This window comes from Solanum lycopersicum, chromosome 7 (assembly GCF_036512215.1).
Source record: "Solanum lycopersicum chromosome 7, SLM_r2.1".
Classification (NCBI taxonomy): Eukaryota; Viridiplantae; Streptophyta; class Magnoliopsida; order Solanales; family Solanaceae; genus Solanum; species Solanum lycopersicum.
The window spans coordinates 3,995,106-4,016,834 of record NC_090806.1 but is presented as its reverse complement, the minus strand read 5'-3'; the positions used below and the strand labels follow the sequence as shown (position 1 = coordinate 4,016,834).

General features: G+C 25.9%; 2 protein-coding genes and 3 non-coding genes across 5 annotated transcripts; 3 read left to right on the top strand and 2 right to left on the bottom strand.

Annotated features, from left to right (window-relative positions):
* Window positions 1-1,538: 1,538 nt before the first annotated feature.
* LOC112941941 (U2 spliceosomal RNA) lies at window positions 1,539-1,734 on the bottom strand. Its single transcript, XR_003247590.1, has one exon. It is a non-coding gene; the product is annotated as a U2 spliceosomal RNA (small nuclear RNA).
* A 926-nt stretch (window positions 1,735-2,660) lies between these two features.
* TRNAG-GCC (transfer RNA glycine (anticodon GCC)) lies at window positions 2,661-2,731 on the top strand. Its single transcript has one exon. It is a non-coding gene; the product is annotated as a tRNA-Gly (tRNA).
* Window positions 2,732-3,081: 350 nt separating this feature from the next.
* On the bottom strand, window positions 3,082-3,276 carry LOC112941961 (U2 spliceosomal RNA). The gene has a single exon (XR_003247620.1). It is a non-coding gene; the product is annotated as a U2 spliceosomal RNA (small nuclear RNA).
* A 6,208-nt stretch (window positions 3,277-9,484) lies between these two features.
* Window positions 9,485-10,569, top strand: DEFL1 (defensin-like protein). Its single transcript, NM_001346524.1, has 2 exons — window positions 9,485-9,606; window positions 10,110-10,569. The coding sequence occupies exons 1-2, from the start codon at window positions 9,543-9,545 to the stop codon at window positions 10,280-10,282; spliced, it is 237 nt and encodes a 78-aa protein (NP_001333453.1). The 5' UTR covers window positions 9,485-9,542; the 3' UTR covers window positions 10,283-10,569.
* A 3,043-nt stretch (window positions 10,570-13,612) lies between these two features.
* On the top strand, window positions 13,613-14,744 carry TGAS118 (gamma-thionin). Its single transcript, NM_001247943.2, has 2 exons — window positions 13,613-13,722; window positions 14,360-14,744. The coding sequence occupies exons 1-2, from the start codon at window positions 13,659-13,661 to the stop codon at window positions 14,524-14,526; spliced, it is 231 nt and encodes a 76-aa protein (NP_001234872.2). The 5' UTR covers window positions 13,613-13,658; the 3' UTR covers window positions 14,527-14,744.
* The last annotated feature ends 6,985 nt before the right edge of the window (window positions 14,745-21,729 follow it).

The window sequence follows — 21,729 nt, the reverse complement described above, 5'->3', positions numbered from 1 at the left end:
TAATGTCTTTATCTTATATTTTGTACGTGTGCGCGTACTTGTGCGTGTGCGCGTGAATTTAATTGAAAATTTTAAATACTTCTGAGGGTTCCTTATGACATGAGAAACATTATCTTTTTTTTCCTTTCTAAGAGTATGCAGTATAGTAATAATATCTATCTATCTATCTATCTATCTATATATATATATATATATATATATATATATATATATATATATATATATATATATATAGGAATTTAACAATTGTAATAATACCTCATTCCTGAATTAGTTGGATTTTACATATAAAATCTCAAAATTTTATTTCATCTCCATCAATTTTTCAAATACTTAATAATTTGTAGTACACCTTCAAGCAGAAAGAAGAGTCAGTTGAGAAACGAAACAATGAAGATGTCAGATGGCTAAAAAAATGAACCTTTGAAAGTTAACCTCAAAAGCAACAACAATAGCAACAACATCAAGGTGGGGAATTTAATCCTCCATAACCAAAGGGGGAAGAAGCTACAGTTGTGGAGCACAAGAGAGAACATCTCGGCAGAGGCGATTAGAACAATGAGAAGAAGAGGTGGAGAGCACAAATCATAAAACCCTATCATTAGGGTTCTTTTATATTCACCTGGTTTGACCACTTCTGGACCGACCAACTCTTTTTGGGGATATTTATGTGTGTATTTATCTTATCTTTTGATTATGCACGTACATGCGTGTGCGTGTGCATGTGCGTGCGTGTACGTGTGATTTTAGTTGAAAAGTTTAAATTCTTTTTTGAGGGTTTCTTCTTACATAAAAAAAATATAAAATAAATTATAGTATACCTTCCTACAAATGGGTAGAAGTATAATTTGGTTGCATAGGGAAAAAAAAACATTATTTTTTACATGTAATCATCTTTTTTAGAAGTGAAGGAATATTCTTGTAATTTATAATGATTTCAAAATAAATAACATAAATATACTATTTTCAAAGTAAAAAGAAGAAGAAGAAATAAATAAATATACTTTGAAGAATTGATTAGATATATTGAGATTGTTTATTATCTTATATTTTTATTGTAAATAAATAATGGTTACAATTAAATAGCGAGTAATATTTTAATTGTGGAAATTTCTACAGACGTATTTATCCATACAATATATATTTGACTACATATACATACATCATCTTCTTATTTTAAATTTTTGTGATAAGTCTAGCACTAATTTTGTAATAATTTATATAATTTATTTGCGTAGGTAAATTTGACTTTATTCATTTCAATTTTTTCACTATTCTCTAACCAAATATGAACCGTAATTATGTTTACTAAATTAAATTTTGTTAAAATATAATAAACAATTATTATGGAGTCATATGAAATTAATACAACAAAAATATTTTATCGAAAACATTCTAAATTGTAGTATGCATGTTTTGTTATATTGATTGAGGTTCAACCAATTATGATAACAAAAATATTTTATAGATTCATAGAGTTCTTTACAAAAGAACATTATTACATATCAATTGAGATAATCTAAATTGGAATAGGATTGGTGGAGTGCACCAGGCCAAGAATATGGTGGAACATCATGGGAATGATTGAAGATCCCGATAGTAAGCTACCGTAATGGACCTTCCCCCTTAAAAAATAGAATTAATATCGTGTGAGTCAATGATTCATATATTAAATATTAAATTGATAAGAACATATACTACACTTGATAATAAACTCACATTCATTTATGAAAGCTTTTATATTTAATTTGTTTTAAATAAAATTCCAACATAAATGACGAAAGAAGACTCCCGTGGTTGGTTATGAATGTCGCTAATGACTTAAGTGACTCTAGATGCATTGGCATTACCTCAGTTATTTTGAATATTTTTATGACATCTATTGTCACTAAATGTCTCTTTTGTTATAGTGCCTTGAATCTGTTAATGCAAAATATTTCTTACATCAATCATATATTATATTAAATAAAAGCTGCTAAAATTACACATCTCACATTTCGATGAAGCTTACTTGTAGGTGCTCCATCTATTCCATATGAAATTATTTTTTGAGTCTTTTTCTTTTTCAAAATAATTAAATTTTATAGGTTTTTTTTTTTCATATTTGTCCTTTTCTTTAGTGAATTTTTATAGTTTCCAGGGCATTTATTGAGTCTACATTCTAACACCATGTAACTAACTATTAACTAAGTTGTTTTTTCTTTTTTTACCTTATGTAACAAACTAACTTCTTGACCACTAATCATAACTTAATTCCAATAGTCTAACAAATGGCTACATAGATACCTTAGTTGTCTAACATATATACATCACGTTTCAATAAGGATATATCAGCTCTAAATCACAAAAAATATTTTTCACTCATGTCATGCATATTGTTTGAATTTGATTTGTACAAACCCTAGCTTTAGCATGTTATAGAGATTTACTCCATGAATATGACGATTAAATGGATTGATGATCTTACTGACCTAGCTTTTAGTATATAGTCGATCCCTCTCTAATCTTAGATAGTGGATTTTTGGGTATTAATCATGACTTTTCATTTTGAAATTGTGACAAATGCACCACATATATTATAATTGATCTTACATTTGCAATTTTATTGGATATCAAATATTTAAAATAAGATCTTGTTAGTAAATTGACAGAATCATTAAGCACCAGTGGTCTAGTGGTAGAATAGTACCCTGCCACGGTACAGACCCGGGTTCGATTCCCGGCTGGTGCATTATATTTTTTGTCTTTCTTACGAGATTCATCTAAATCCTTGGAGAAAAATTTCGTTTTGTTATTTCTCCCACCCCATCCGAGGAGGATCAATAGTGATCTCACTCACCCTCTAACATGACTCAACCCCATAACCTCTTCGTTTGATGGTGGATATTTTCAACCACTTGAGCTAATCTCATACTCGTCTAATTAAAGTCATCCAGACAAAGCAAGTTTGGCCAAGTCCATTGCCTTTTCCACCATATTGTATCGATTTCAATCAAAAAATGTAGAGGTTATTATAACTTCACAAAAATCCTAAAAAATTCTTCAACTAACAATCAAAAGAAAGGCTTACAACTAGAATTGGTGGGGTGTGCCAAGCCAAGGCAATAGTGCAACGCCTAGACGACACTTGAAGGTACCAATAGCAAGCTACCATGATGAACCTTCCCCTCAAAAAATAGAGTTAATATCGTGTGAGTCAATGACTCACATATCAGATATTAAACTGATAAGAACAGATACTACACTTGATCTTAGCCAAAAGGCCGAGAAAGGTATAATTTTTAATGATTTGGTAGGACTCATTTTGTATCCTATTTGTCAATAGGAGTTCTTTTGTCCAGTCAATGTGGGACTAGAAGAGGAACTATTTAAATAAGCTATAGGAAAATGAAGACAATTAGACAAATAACAAAATAATATATGCTCTTTATTTTAATTTTGTGTAGGTACATGTTACATTTGTAATATTTCTTGACACTAGCTTCAAACATCTTGGTAGGCCTTTTGCCAACTTAAGATTCTTATATATATATAAGAATCGATAACTCTTGACACAAGTTAAAAAATTTTAATTTAGGCGTTGCAAAAATTTTCTGAGGTGATGTATGTTCTAATCCTACTAGTCTCATTATTAATTTTCTTATTACAATCATTGAAACTTCTTATAATTTTTTAATGAAGAGGTATCGGGTGACACTCCTTAGTCAAGTGCATCTTTATTTCTATCACTATATTATAAAGATGATAACGTTATTTTCAATAAATTTTTAAGTCGAATAAAATAACAAATAATACGATAACCTAAAAGTAATATGAACATGCCTAATCTTTTTTGATTTTCAGACTGGTGATGTCCTTTTTTTCTTTTGACATTGTAACACATATGGAAGTGCAATAATTTTCACAAAAAGACAAATTCAATGACTTATCATGACTATAGTTTCCTTATTTTATTTTCTTTTTTTTCAAATATATAATGCTTTCCACACAGGAATAGAAATTATTATTATTATTTTTTACTGTGTCCTCCTTTTTTTTACCTACTGTAAAATTAGTGGCCACAAGTTAAATAGTTGAATATAATATCTACAGACTCCACCAACCAAATTATTACTTCCGCGTCTTATATTAGTTATTCATATTATTAAAAATAATTTTCTTTTTGTATTTGGTAAATGCTATTTTTAACCAAACTTAGATCGTGACTGTTCATTATTTCTAATCGTCTTATTCAATCACTCTAAATCTAAAGTAAAATCGATAAAAATTTCTTAATTCTTTGTGTATTAGCGAATTTAAATGCAAATTGTCTTTTTGCCTGTGGTAGTTTGGTGAGCTTTCGCTTTTCCAAGTTACATATGAATTAATAAAATCTAAGATAAAATTAATTATATTTTTATAGTTAATCTTTTTAAAAAGTGTAAATAAGTTTATAAAGTTTCAAAATAAATTATTACTAAGGGGGTAAATTAGTAAAACTATCATTCTTATTCATAATTTCGTAAGAGACATGTAAAGAAAAAGAAGCAACTAATATACGGGACAAAGGGAATACAGTAATGATAGTTGTCACTAACCATAATTTCACTAATTTACATGTACATAAGCCGATATTCAAATTTGGTCTAAGATAACAAGTTAATCAGATGTATAGATCGGATTTGAGCTTTGAGTATGGAGAAAAAATTGATTGGAAGCACTATCCCTGAATGGTTGCAGTGCGTACTTCAGATTTATTCAGAGCTCTAAAACGGACCTCAAACATTGAATGAAAAATAAAAAAATGAATATACACATCTAGACACTTTAATTTGATCTCAATTTGTCTCCAACTTATCCCCATTATATATGTTGTACACCCTTCACTAATGTGATACATAAATTTAGAAGGTGTGGCGATATACATACGATCTTAATTTATGTATACACCCGACCTTAATTTAGGTATAAGTCTGTATATCAACACTAGCTACAAGACCGAAAGTTAAAGTGAAAAGTAAGTATTTCAATAATCAAATATCTCGAATTCGAGATGGTGCAAAGTGCTGCATTCGAACACTAACTACAAGATCAAAAAGTTAGAGAGAAGAGTAAACATTGTTATAATCTGATATCTCAAATTCGAAATAATTTTTGATCAAAACTATTTAGGTCCCAAAATTGCATTTTGTAGTCTAGTGCAATGTGCAATAGTGCTTAATTATAAATGATATTTGAGATGTCAATTTTAGAATAATGGAGATATATATGCTGGTCCACCATATCTTTTATCTTTTACCTTTGTGTTTCAGAGTTCAGACCAAGTTGTTGCAAAGTTTTAATTTGTTTACGTATCGATATAGATTGTGATATAGTGATTGAATTATTTTATTTTTAATTAGAGATTTTAAATTTGAGTAAATGTATATTGAAAATATCTTGTTGAAAGCATATCTTTAAATAGATCTTGCAGTGTGCGATTTAAATTTAATCGAGATTTTAATGTGACTCGAAATATCGAGTATAAAGTCAAAAAAAAAAATACTTTGCGTGAAAAAAATCACAAAGTTAAAGGGGCTATCTATGTATTTGGCCTTTTCTATTTTATTGTGTCCTTTTTTTTTTTTAATTTGATCTAGTTTTCTCTTTAGCTTTTTATTTATTTTTTGTTTTAATTTTTCACGTAATATATTTAAGATTATAGAATTAATAAATATTTTACTTCCTCCGCCTTAAAAAGAGTCACCAAGTTTGGCTTGACACGAGAAGAGTAAATCTTGTGATTCTAAATTCAAATTATTTTATATATAGAAAATTGTCTTTTAATCTTGTGGTATTAAACATGTCACATGAAAAACTAAAAATAAATGTTACAAATTAAATTTTCTTTTCAGACAAACTAAAAAGAAAAAAATACTATTCTTTTTAAAATAAAAAAATAATATACTTAACATATTTTTAATTTAAAATCATAACATTTTAATTTATTTTATTAAATACCAAACAAAATAAATTAAAATAACTTTTATCTTTACCTCCACTTTTTAAGTAGCTTAAATTCCCACCAACCTACACCGTAGACCTTTGTACCATGAGTAGTGATATTAATATATTTTTTTCGTTCGTTTTATATTATTTGATCTCTGTTAATTTAATATATTTTTGAAGAAAATTTTAATTAAAAATATATTTTTTTAAAATTAAAAATGATATTCTGCATTTTAAATTTGAATACTGCTATTCTTTCCGTTTTAAAATAATTATCATATTTTATTTCTTAAACATCAAATTAAGATATAAAATTATATATTTAAACGCATAATATAATTTATAAATTTAAAATTTTAAACGTTGCCGACATCGAAATCTCTGAATAATAATAAAAGATAAAGACAGCATGATATATGTCAGATGATAATTCAATTATTGGTCATAAATAATGACAGATAATAATTTTGCACTTTATTACCTTTTTTTTTTTTTTTTTTTTTGCTTTTTAATGATTATTTTTTTCACCAATTCAATATCACACGTATACGAAATTTGACAAATGTTGAAGTGTTATATTAGCTAAATTACAAATATAGTACTAAGGTGTTATTATCAGCTTTAATCAATCAACTATTTCAATAATTAATCATATTACTAGCTCAAATTCAGACAAAGTGTTTGGTGAAATGAAATATCAGTTAAACACTTTAACAAATAAAATTTAACATTTAGATACATGTTAAACTTTCGAATTTCACGAAAAATATAAAGATTCTTGAGTTAATGTGTTTGAATGTGCATCTCTCTCAAAATTCAAACGTTTAGTACTGATTAATTGACATCAAATTTGAACGAAAAATAAACAAAAATCTCACCAAGACCCCGTCTCCTTTTTAAGTTTTTGACCAAACTAAGCCATTATTATAACTATTTATTTTATTTATATAAAAAAATTAATTTTTTTATAGATTATTTAACTTGATGATACAAAAGATCTTGTGATATAATGGGATGACACATAATAATGATCTTTATCATGATAAAATTTGAACTTGTGATATAATGACACATAGTCTCAATCTAGATTTGTCCATAAAGAAAAATTATTTAAAATTGCTTTTTACTTGGTGCAGTAGATAAAATTATTTTTTAAAAAAAATAAATTTTAATTTTAAATTAAATGTTAAAATTAAAGTATTATGTGATACAATTTTATTTTTAAAAAATCTTCTTATTGTAATATGAACTAATAAATAAACTTATAAGATATTCAACTTATTTTTTTATTTTATATCTTACTTCTAAATTTATCTAAATAAGAATAAAAATTTTGAACAATATAAGCATAGGATATAAATGTCTTTTAAATTTTATGATGTTAAAAATATTACGTAAGATATTGAAATTTAAAAGTTAAGTACTGATTATAATAAACTAACCTCTTCCACACGACCAATATCTTCTCATTTTAACTGTTATTTTGGCTTTTAAAAAATTACCATTTTAGAAATTTAAGATTTAAGCTATCCATTTTTTCGACTTGGTTTTCTAATATTTTTATTTATTTATCATTATTATTGAAAGATTAAATTTTTTTTATCCCTTTCTGAAAGTTTTTTTATTTTTTTGTGATTCGAACCACGATCTTAAGTTGAAGGACGGAAGTGAACGATGTTTACTATTTATCATATATCTGCCTTTTCTTAACGACATAAAAGAGTTAAGATGATAATTAAAATACTATGAATGGAATAATATTATTTTTAAGATAAATTAAAAAATAAAGAGTATGTATGTATGCACATATAGTTTAATTCAAACGATCGATAAAAAAGAAAAAAAATATGTATCATTTACTTAATTGTATCATCTTCCACAAGGAAAAATCCCTATAAAAAGAAAATGACATACTCCATGCGTTTCTTTATTATTGTATTTGTTTAATCAGTAGTGAAATTAAAAATTTTAAAAAAAATATATTTAAAATTTGAAAAATAAATATACGATCTAGTGAAAAAGGGTTCAACATCTATTATATATATCTACAAAATAATTTTAACCACATATAAATAATAATATTTTCACCGAAGAGATGAACCCTAAATATATGTCGCCTCCGCTCCTGCTTCTAGCCATGATTGAAATAGCTACGGGTTATTACTTTTTTTCCTCAATTTTTTAATTTAATTATATAAAAAATAAAACACTTTCTATCAAAAATTACTATCGCTTTCGAATCATTTTAAAATATCTTTTATATTTTCCGTTAAAGTTGTCAATATTGTCATGCCATTATATTTTTTCTTAGTAGTCCTCGTTAAAGTTGTCAATATTGTCATACTGTAATATTTTTTTAAATATATTTTTAAATGTAATAAAAATATTTGATCTAACAATATTATGTTGTCATTTGATAATCGATGGGTTGTGCAGTTTGGGTCAATTAGTGTGGCTTGTACATTTTTTTTTTATTTTTACTAAATTAAAAACTTTATGAAATTAAAAACTTTATTAAATTTATAATTAATATTGTTATTGAAAAAATGAAAAAGTAAGACACATAATAAATTGCAAAGTAGGGAGTTATTACTGTAACAAAAATATTATTAGCAATAATTAATTTTTAATTATTTATTAAATATTTATTTTTAGCGACAATTATCACTCTTTGTATATGTCTCTAAAGCCTTTAGCGACATTAATTCTAATGACACTTAACTAATGTTGATAAAAACTTTAAAACTTTTATGTCAATATTTAATGTCGCTAAAAATTAATTTTATTACAGTGAATGTACTTTTATGCTTTATGAAAACAATAATATATATACGGTTGCATTCTTTTGAATAATTTACACTATGATTGTTCAAAGATATGTAATATTACTAATTTTGTTTGTAAAACTAAACTTATAATCTTTATGTGTGTATTTCTTGTTTTTCTAAAATATTATGGATAAAATCTGTTTTTGGACCTCTAATTTTTACTATCTTTATTTCTAACAATTATTATTATTATTACTATTATTATTATTATTATTATTATTATTATGAGAAGTTTATTTTTTTAAACTCCTTTAGGAGCTTCTATCATTTTTTGCTCATTTAATGACTCGAATCTACAATTTTAAATTAGAAATAAAAATATTTATTATCTGATCAATCCCCTCTTAACAAACATATCCTTAACACTAGAGAAATATATAGTTTATTTATTTATTTAACAATATTCAAATTCTCAAAATCATCTAATAATTAAATAGGAATAACTTAATAAATAATACCTTATATCTTGTTTTTCTTAATGACATTAGAAAAAGAAGCTAAAAATAAAACAATACAAAAGTGATAATATTCTTTTTAAAAATAAATTTAAAAAGTCTAAATTAAAACACATGTGATATATACTTAGTTTAATCCAAACTATGAATAAAAAAGAATTTTTTTTTTATCTTCCACAAGATAAGACTTTAGAGCTCTATAAAACCACATGTATACTAGTCTAAATATCTCTCACATTACATTAAAAAAAATAAATTATTATTTCTTCTCTCTCTCAAAAAAATTGTGAAAATGGCACAATCCATTCGTTTCTTTGCTACTTTGTTTCTTCTAGCCATGCTTGTTATGGCTACTGGTTAGACTTCTATCTTTTTTATTTAGGTTACGTTCAAAATTTATTAGCTTTTCGATATTATGTCGATAATGTTATCGAATAAATCACTTTCTATCAAAAATATCGATAATTCAAGTCATCTCCTCACATTTTTTAGTTATTTCTAGTAAAAAATTTAAATATCGTACCATAATATTGTTATTTTTTTCCTCTAAAGTTTGGGTGAGGTGGGGGTGGGGGTGGGGGTGGGGGGACTATTTTGTTTATATATATTTTGACTAGGGTTAAAATTTAAGAATATAAGAAAGATTTTTTATTTAAAGTAAAAATGTGTAAATACATTAATCTTACGCCATTATTTAGAAGTTGGTTTTTATAATATTCAAATTAAAAATTTAGTAACATTCATTTCGAAACAGATTAAAAAAATAATAATGCGTATAAATTGCAAAGTAGAGAGTATCACGCTTTGATTTGTTGTTTAAAGTAACTCGTACGTAACTAATATGATTTTATTTTCACAGAAATGGGACCAACGAGAATCGTAGAGGCAAGACATTGTGAGTCGTTGAGCCATCGTTTCAAGGGACCATGTGTGAGCGATAAGAATTGTGCCTCGGTTTGCGAGACCGAAAGATTTTCCGGTGGTAATTGCCGTGGATTCCGTCGCCGTTGCTTTTGCACCAAGCCATGCTAAATAAATAATTTTGATTTTTATGTGTAAAAGAAGAAGTTTGAGAAGAAAAAAAATATTATGTAATTTTGAATAAAGATGTATTGTAATGCTAGTTTTGTTTGTAAAAACTAGTTGTGATCTTTGAATTTGTATGCAATTATGGTGCACTAGACTTGTAATTCTTCATGTGGTGTATTTTTATTTTTATTTTTGAAATATTATAGATAAAATTTGTCTTTTAGCCTTTTTGTTAGTAAGTTTTAATAAAATATTCTTCGATGCGGAATCAAGAATCGATCATTTCTTTTTATTAAGTATTTTGAAATGTGAAAGCGATAAATTGATAATTTTATGAGGAAGTTTCTGTGCGGAATCAAGAATCGATCATTTCTTTTAATTAAGTATTTTTAACTGTGAAAGCGATAAATTGATAATTTTATGAGGAAGTTTCTGTATTCTTTCTGATTCATGTCTGAGTAATTTTTTTTTTGCTATAAGTACAGTATTTTCATAAGCATGGAGTAAAAAAAAAATACCTTCTATCATTTTTGTTGTAGTTGATCATTCACAACGATATTTTATTAGACATATTTAATCTTTAATTAAAGTATTAATTAATTTTTCTTCTTCTTTAATATAAGTTTACAATTTTTCGTAAATAGGAATATTGGTTAAAGTCTAAGCTAGGGGTTATTTGAATGGCAATGGAATGGACAAATTATTCTACTTCATAATTTTTAGTAGATAAAATTATTTTTGGCACAAATCTTACGCCATGCGTTCAATACGAAATCTGAAAAGCTGCGGGGATGACAAAAAGAGGGCACTTTCCTATGTTGCACCGGAAAAAGACTTAAGAGACAAGCGTCTTCTCTTAGGTTTTTTTCTCTCGCGCCCGTCACCACTTGACCCGCATTAGAGGGGAAAATTAACAAAACGAGAAAAGAAAGAGGGAAGAAAAGTAGCATCTTATTATATTATTATTATTAGAAATACAAATAGTAAAATTTAAATTCAAAAAAATTTAATATTTCTCAATTAAATATGATATTTTATTTCAAAATTATTACTTATCACTTTATTATTTCACGACCCTTTAGAAATAAAGGAGATCCATCAAGATATGTTGGATAGTAATTCAATTATTGGTCAAGTGGTTCATAAAATCACGACATATAATAATAATTGTTCATCTTTTTTTTTTTTCGATAAACTCAAGATTCTTTTTGATAAATTATTAATGATATATTTAAAGTCATTAAATTAATTTTTTTTATATATCACAGAATTTAAAATTCTTTCAAATATCATAAACAGACACTAATTTTGAATTTATATTTTAAAAAAAATACTATATTGTATATCTTTTTGTAGTTGAATCTCCATAAGTTTTAGAATATTTCAAATTCGATTTGATCATTTAACGGTGTATCTTATAAAGTGTGCATGTAAATGACATATATAGAAGGAATAATTTTAAAACTCAAGCTAAAAGTTAAAATAGAGTTCAAAAAGAAGAGAAACTAAAGTAAAATTAAAAGTAAATTAGGGGATGAAGTTAGACAAAGTAAAAATAAATCTTTTTTAAAAAATATTGTTATTTCAATATTCGATATTTATATTGAAATCTGATTAATTTAAATTTGTGTCGAATAGAGTCCATTTCGAGAGATATCACTCTCTGAACTTTTTTTATCTAAAACTCGAACTCAAACTTCTATACAAAATAAATTTTTGTATCTAACTAATCGTCGTCTTTTTAACGTCATTTTAATTACTTTGATGTGTTTTTAGTTTCATTGATTTTAAAAATTATGGGAGATTTTTTAATTTTAAAGTAAAAGATATATTCAATATGTTAAAATATTCTTTAAATTTTTATATTTTAAATATATCATATGAGATATTTAAATTATAGAGTCATTTGTATACAAAATAATATTCTTTTTTAATATAGAAAAAGTAAATAAATAAATTGAGGTATATTTATTCACATAGGTTGTTTAATTACTTTACTAAACTTATAATATGATGTACATCATAGACTTATTTGGTAATCGAAATGAGATAAATAAAAATATCTTATGAGAACAACCATTATATAAATTCATTTGATCATTAATTTTAAATATTTTTTGTTTAATTGAAAATTTACGGAGTCAAAGTTAAAAATTGAGTTGTGATTAGTTATATTTCTTATAAAATATATTTAAAAATAATGTCCATACTTAAACGTACTTAAATATAATTTCAAATTAAATAATGAGTCATAAGTTTTTTTCTAAAGGAAAAAAGGGTCTGATATACCCCTCAACTTTATCATTTGGAGCTGATATATTCCTCGTTATAAAAGTGGCTCATATATGTCCTTACCCTTATACAAATGGCTCACATATACCCCTGCCGTTACAAAATGGCTCATATATACCCTTCATTTAACGGAAGTTAAAAAATTAGTTTTAAATTTATATTTATTACTTCTAATTTTTTTAAAGAAATTATTTAGTGGTATATATGATTCTTCTATCAAAGTTCAAGGTATATTTTCATTTTTTTCATGCATCAATTATTTTTTGACTTCTTTTATTATAATTATTTGAGTTTCTTATTCTTATTTTGTTTTTTCTTTCATTCCTTAGTTTAAAGAAAAAAAATTAAACTATTTTTTTTGTGTGTGTATTATAATTTAATTTCGTATTCAAAGAAAAAATTTGGTCATCTACAATAAGTTTTGCAAGAATATTAGTGAAATATAAATAAATTTGATTATCAAAATAATAATTATAAATTAGTCATTGAAACAAAAAAAAGTCAAAAAAAAATATGTTTGACGATGATTAAATTTACTCATATGAGATTATATTTTTTTAGAAAATAAAAATAAAAATGTAGATTAAAATTATTTTTTTCCATTTCCGTTAGATGAAAAGGGTATATATGAGCCATTTATTTACAAATAGAGGTATATATGAACCACTCTCATAATAAGGGTATATCAGCTCTAAATGACAAAGTTGGGGGTATATCAGACCATTTTTCCTTTTCTAAATTTGATATACAAGAAAAAAAAAAGAATAACAACTTTTATAGCCAAACCCCGATCGTAATAAATCTTTTTAGTTAATAATTATAACTAAATACCAAATAAATATCGAGATTATTATTTCTTATCTCACCAATCAATTTAAATTAGTCCATATATTTATAAATTATATCGATAAACAACAAAGTATAAAAACGTGATTTTACCTACCAAAAATATTCCAACAAACTTTTAGTACAAGTTCACGAGACACTCATTTTAGCATCTTTTATCTTATTATAAAAAGCCACACAAATATTAGGTCTAACATAATATCAAAAAATAAAAATTGAAAAAATTTGTTTGTGAAAATTAATGGCAAACTCCATGCGTTTATTTGCTACTATGTTACTTCTAGCAATGCTTGTCATGGCTACTGGTTCGGCTTCTTCTTCCTTATAATTTAATTTTTTTTAACGATTCGATATTTGAAATCGAACCGGTCTGACTCTTCTCGCGTCATGTTATGTCTGCAAGGACATTTACATGATCTGATTCGAGATTTCTGATTAAAACCAAGAGAAAATATTCCGATCATTTCATCATGTTCCGTATAGTACCATAATATAATATGATACTCCTTTCTCCCCAATTTTCATGATACATTTGGAATTTCGATAAATTAAGTTTTATTTTGACTGAATTTTTAAATATTTTAAGTTGTTAGCTATGATTTATAATAGTTTTTATGAATTTCTATTTACATATATAAATTTTTTTAAAATTTCTATGTTTGAATTTACGCTCAAAATTTAGAAGTTTTGAATATCCATTCGTATCATTTTTGTGTGTTTTTTAGTTAACTCGAAATTTGAGACTGCAAAAAGATTTTTGAATTTTTTTTGTTCTAATTATAATAGTGTGCATAGTGTATCCTTCAAGTCTAATCCTATAGCTAACATGGTCAACATTTTTTTTTTTATAATTTTAAATTTTGGATTCGATTTTTTCTTTTAACATGCTTGTATGATATCATGACCTTGATAAGCAACTTATAACACTTCGATGTATTTTAGGACCAATGAGAATTGTTGAGGCAAGAACTTGTGAGTCTCAGAGTCATCGTTTCAAAGGACCATGTGTGAGTGAGAAGAATTGTGCCTCGGTATGTGAGACCGAAGGATTTTCCGGTGGTGATTGTCGTGGATTCCGTCGCCGTTGCTTTTGCACTAGGCCATGCTAAATTAAGAGTATTTTATATTCACCATATGTATCGGAAATACTCATGAATGAATAAAAGACACTATAATTGTTCAAAGATGTATAGTGCTAGTTTTGTTTGTAAAAACTAGTCATGGTCTTTGAATTATATGCAATTATGGTGCACTAGACTTATAATTCATGTGGTGTGTTTCTTGTTTTATGCAATATTATGAATAAAATTTTTCATTATATCACTAATCTTAGTGTTTGTATTTTGGGGTGATCTAATTTTTGCCCTAAAAATGATTATCTCAAATTAAGAGTAATATTTAGAATATGAATTAATAAAGATGAAGTATTTATTATGATTATCCAAACAACTTATGCGAGGTGAATTACATTTATTGCCGCATAACCTAATTATTACAAATAGGATTTTACTGTAGAAATAATGCTATACTCCATTATTCCACCCTGTTATCAACTTATCGTCCTATTAATCTGAATTATCGCGGTATAAAATAGGATTCTAATAGAGTGATAACTTTTACATATAGCAAACGTAAAAATCATATTTGCATGCTATAGCTATAGTTTGCATAATTGTGTTTCATAGAAAACATATATATGTATATTTCGCTATACATATACAAAGAAAATAGTTGTATAATTCGCTATACATATACAAAGAAAGCAGTTGTATAATTCGCTATATATATACAAAAGAAAGAAGTTGTATACAAAAGATCAGTTGTATTGTGTATGTATAAAACGAGAAAGAAAGAAAGACTGAAGAAAAATGGGCAGGGAAATATTTTGTATTGTATAATTATAAGTGTATAGGACGAATGTATATGCATTTGTGTGTGTATATACAATTTTCTCTCGCTTTATACAAATAAAAATACAATTTATACATTTCTTTTCTGTTTGTATACGTGATATAGGCGAGGGTGGCGAGCTAGATCTGGGACAATAACAACTGAGATCTGGGATAGGGGAGAGAGGGAACGAAAATATATGTTTATATACAATTTTCTCTCTATTTATACAAACACAAACACATTTTATACATTTGTGTTTGTATAAAAGTGAGAGAGGCAAGCGAGACTTCCACCAAACAAGAGTAGCAAGCGAGATTTCACCAGACGAAAATAGCAAGAATTGGCTATAGGGTACAATTAAATCAAATTAAAAACCGTTAAATAAGTGGTCAATTTTGAACCAAAAGGTGGATGACAAGGGTATTTTGGACCCAATAGGTGGGTGAGAAGGGAATTTTGGAGCCAATAGGTGGATGGAGGGTAATTTTATACCATTTCCAATACTTTGAGGATATTTTGGGCCCTTTTCCGTACATTATATCTGCATGCATACAACATCTCATCCTAACTCAAAGTTGCGCGAATACAATATTTGATTGTAATAATTATATATATATGTATGTGTTTCAAAGCAGAAAATGAATGCATGTATGTATGGTCAATTATATGTGTATGTATATATGAAAGTAGCAGTTGACTATGGGTTCTTTTTTATATTGGATCTCTGATTAAATTTGGATTGTGCATTATAGGACCCATTTGAGGGTGGCGCTCCCAAATTCTAACAAGATTTTCTCCAAACTCAAGGCTCGAACCCGAGACCTCTAGTCAAGAATGCAACAGTCTCATCATTCCACCATAACCTATGTTGGTAACATTGTTACCAATCGAATATGAAAAAGTTGAAAAATAGATTTTGAAAAATATTTTCCTCCATAACAAAAATTATCCCGTTTTGATTTCATACTTAAACTATTGAAGTGCAATTTTATACCTAAATTATCACACATTAGCTTGAGAAACACACATCAGTAGTGTGTAATAAGAGCGCTCTCTCTCTTCTTTTTTTTTTTTTTAAAAAAAATGAACTAATAATATGACATTTTACATCAATAAAAAATTTCACCTCGATAAAAATTAAATCAACTATTAAATCTTAGTTAAAGTCAAAATTAAAGTATCACCATCTCAAAAAATAAAACTCATTTTTTTAAAATTTAAAAATTTAATTTCTTTTCCTTTAATTAAGGAATATCTCAATATAAATAAGATTTTGACTAAAGTAATTAGGTTTGACAACAGAAAACTTTTAAAACTCCTTGCATCATATCTTCATGTAATTTACTTTCATTTTATCTCCATTTACTTTATAATTAAAAATGAATTAATTGTGTCTATTATGAGCTAATTGTTTGGCTGACTTTTGAAGGGAAATATGTCATATATTTATTTTATAAGAGATTTTTTTTTTTTTTTTTTACTTTATAAGAGGCCAGCTTGATGCTTTTCATTATCATAAATTTTATGCATAAGATTAAAAAATATTAAGATGGAACATTTGTTTAAAGTTTTTTTTCTCCTCGTGTTATTTTTCGTTGAAAATTCAGGTAACAATTCTTTTAATTACTTACTAGACTTCTAGACTATATATATAAACTTTTTTCAATCGAAAAATTAATCAACTACATTTTAATTCAAAGCTAGTTGAGATTGATTAATATATGAATCATTTATATATGTTATGATTTATTCATTTCATGTATTACCCTTATAATTCTTCATATTAAGTTAATTTTGAGGTATTTTTTATTTTTCAAACTGACTTAATTGTTTAGTTTCAAGACCCATTTTTAGAGTGTTCTTCCAATTTTACCCTTCGTTAGTTAGTATTAGAATTAATGATTAATTAATATTTAGTTATTTTAATTATAAATTTGACAATAATTAATAAGGGTAAGAACGGAAAATTGTGTTCAGTTTATGTCTTAATTTACTTTTCTTAAAAGGGTGTAAAACACCTCAGAAATTAACTTAATATGGAATGGAGAGACTAAATGATACTCCGTCCGTCCCTATTTACTTGTCCATATTTCATCTTTTAGTTGTCCCTATTTATTTGTCCATTTTGACAAATCAAGAAAGCACAATTTATTTTCCTATTATACCCTCATTTATACTTTTTGAAAATTCTTAAGTTTTAATTCATGCTTTTTGAAACCATAATTAATAAGGGTAAAATTGTAACTCTACTATGCTTATTATCGTTACCTTAATGTGTGTGTCATTTCTAAAGCGGAAAACTAAACAGGGGCGGAGGGAGTACCTTTTTATTTTTCTTATAACTTATGGACCTATGGACCACTATCTAAATATATCTTATGGGGAATCGAAAATAGTATTGGAAAATGTTAGATGACAATCTAAAAATTATTATAAACATTAAGCGATAATCTAAATTTTTTTTATAAATTAGATAAATATATGAACAAACATCATACGTTACATAATATTGTTTAAAATATCGCTACGATCATAGTAATATGTAGATCGAGATCGCTAATTATCATCTTATTTTTATTATAACAGAGGCAGGGAATTGTGTTGAATGGAGCAAAACCTATCAGTGGCAATGTTTTGATACTAATAAGTGTAGAGAGGCTTGCATAAGTGAAGGTTTTACAGATGGATGGTGTGCTTATTTGATAAGATATAGACGATGTGCTTGTACAAAGCCATGTCTTTTTAATAATAATTAGTATTTTTTTGCTAAAATATGTGTTAAATTATAAAGTTTAACAAACAAACAAAAAAATATAGTTAATTAGCCTCTAATCTTATGTAATCCTTTGATCATAAATTATGAAATGGCATTTTAATGATTTTCATATTACATTCTACCTCTTTGTGTTTGTTTGGAACGAAGGGAAATAAGTGAATTTTTTTATTTAAAAAATTGTGTTCGATATGTAAGTAAAAATATATATTATTTTTAATATATTTAAGAAAGTGTGTGTGCGGGGGGGGGGGGGGGGGGTGATTAGGAGTGGAGTGAGGATGAGGATGAAGTCACAAGTGGCGAAATCAGAAATTTAGTGCTGATCAAGATTTAATATATGCATATGAAAAATAATTTTTTGATGAAAATGTTCGACTGATCATCCGTCACTATACATGTCTACACCAGTAAATATCACTTGTGAAAATTGTTCTCATGTGCTTCCATCAGGAATTTTTTTTAATTCATTTTTTAAAGAACTTATTTTTCTTAAATATTTTTGTCAATTAATCATAAAAAAATAAAAAAAAATGTTTTCCTTCGTACCAAAAACACCCTAAATTTCTACCTCTTTCTCCCTTGGATAATTTGTGTTTTTAATACAACTAGACAAGCTTATTATATCTTTTTAAATTAAATCCAATTTGTAGTGAAGTGAGTAAAGTTTTGATTAGTTTATCTAACATTATATCCACAATCTTTGCATAATCAAACTTATTTTTGCATCAACTAGCTGACCCTTAATGTTTAAGCATAATTATCTGATGTTGAAAATCTATTACTCCCTCCGTCCAGAATTATTTGTTATGATTTTTATTTTTAGAGTTAAATTATAAAAACTTTGACTAATGTTTTAAGATGTATTTTTTCATCATATTAATATGCAAAAAATTGTAATTTATAGTACTTTTCATGTAGTTTTAAAATATTTATTTTTTGGTTTACAATATCGAATTAATGTGATTTAATTTACCTTTAAAATTAATCAAATTAACTTTCGATAAGCGCAATATGACAAACAATTCTAAATGGAAAGAGTATATATTTTGAGGCAGAGCTAGAACATGCAACCTTATAAGTTCTAAATATGGGCTGATTGTAAAGCAACTAGTAAGTAACTTTCTAACTCTATGCATAGTAGAAAGTCTAATATTGACCGATTGTTTGTCGTATCTAGGGGTGTACAAAATCGAATCAAATTGCAAATTGAGTCAAATAAAAAAAATCTGATTAGTGATTTGGTTTGATTTGGTTTGGCGTTGAAAAAAAAACCCCCGACTATATTTGGGTTTGTTTGATATCAACTAAAAAAAAAAACCCGAGATAAAACCAACCAGACATTATATATATAATTTTAAAATTTTTATTTTATGCGTAAAAATACTTACTTTGATATAATTTTTAAATATCTCTTATACTTTTTCATAGTTTTTATATTTTAATATAATTATTTCATGTTTGGAAGTTAGAATTCTTAACGATTTAATAAGATTATAGACTATACATGTTGATAATTATAATAAAGTTTAAGAAAAAATCAAATTAATACTAATGCAAAAAGGAAATTCATGACAATAATATTGAATATTTGTTTTTTAGTTTTACATAGATTTAGATAATTAAAATACATGATGTAATTTTTTTTTAATATTTAGTCATGTAAAAAAAATTTAATATGCAAAAAAATGTAATTTATAATACTTTTTATGTAGTTTTAGATTATCTGTTTTTTGGTTTAAAATATCGAATTAATGTGATCTAATTTATAAAATTAATCAAATTAACTTTCGATAAGCGTAACATGACAAATTATTCTGAACGAAGGAAATATATATTTTGAGGCAGAGCTAGAATGTGCAACCTTATAAGTTCTAACGAGGAAAAGGGTATATGTGAGCCATTTGTTTACAAGTAAGGGTATATATGAGCCACTTTTATAACGAGGGGTATATCAGCTCCAAATGACAAAGTTGAGGGGTATATCAGACTCTTTTCCTTAAAATATATAATACAAATAAAGTTTTTGGTTAAAGCAACTAGAAAGTAACTTTCTAACTCTATGCATCATAGAAAGTCTAATATTGACCGATTGTCGAAAATTTAATTAAATCGTAAATTGAGTCAAATTGAAAAAAAATCTGACTAGTGATTTGGTGTTGGAAAATTTTTTTTGACTATGTTTGGGTTGGATTGGTTTCAACTATAAAAATCAACCCGACATTATATATATAATTTTAAAATTTTATTTTATACGTAAAAATATTTACTTTGATATAATTTTTAAATATTTCTTATATTTTTTTCATAGTTTTTATGTTTGAATATAATTATTTCATGTTTGGAAATTAGAATTCTTAATGATTTAATAAGATTATAGTCTATACATGTTGGTAATTATAATAAAGTTTAAGAAGAAAATTCAAATTAATACTAATACAAAAAGGAAATTCATGAAAATAATATTAAATATTTATTTTTTAGTTTTACATAGATTTAGATAATTAAAACACATGATCTAATTTTACTTTCTTTTAATATCTAGTCATGTAAGTGATACTTACTAAACTTATTTTAGCATGATTTAGTACTTTAAATTATGATCAATTTCATTTTGGCTTATTAATTTGCAATATTTGTTTTACGCGATTTTATTATTATTATTATTTGGATATATTAGTGTCATTAATTATATATCATATTTTTGTTATTTTCTTGAGAAATAACTTAGATAGTTGCATTTTGGTAGGACTAAAGATATATTTGAAGTACAAGTAAATTATATGTATGTATGAATACTTTATCGAAAAAACCGAAAACCCCGAAATTGAAAAATCCAATTTTTATTGGTTTATAAGTTCAAAAACCCGACACAAATGGTTTGGTTTGATATTTGAAAAACTCAAACCAATCCGATCATATACACCCCTAGTCGTACTTTTCTCTTTAGTGAATTTATAAAAATAAGATTTTGATTTAAGCAAATTAGGTTTTACTGAACCATAGGTAACTTTCTAACTGAACTGTAGATAATAGATAACTTTATAACTTGTGCGTGATTAAAAAGCCTAGTATGAGTTGGTTGATCGTCTGACCTTTCTATTTTCTGGCCCATATCTTTTTAAACAAGGCCCAATACCCTTCACCAATGTAGTGGTATTAACCTTATATTTGTGTATTTACTTTCATCTCATCTCTATTGAATTTATAATCAATATGAAATTGACAGTACATGCAAAATGTTAAAAGAGTATTCAAAATTGATTAATTGCGCGATCGAAAGTCTACAATGAACTTAATCGTTTGATTGACTTTTAAGAGAAAATTACAAGCAAACATATATTGTCACGTATCTTCTTTATATATTAAGAGGCCTGGATGCTTTTCATCATCAAAAATTTTTAGTAGAAGATTAAAACAAAATAAAAATAAAAATAAACTAAAGATGGAACATTTTTTTAAAGTCATATTTCTCCTTGTGTTGATTTCCATTGGATACGCAGGTAATAATTCTTTAATTTCCTACTAGACTATATATATATATATATATAAGTACCACTATGAATAATAATACGTAGATCGAGATCGCTAATTATCATTTTATTTTTATTTTTATAACAGAGGCAAAGGATTGTGTTGAGTGGAG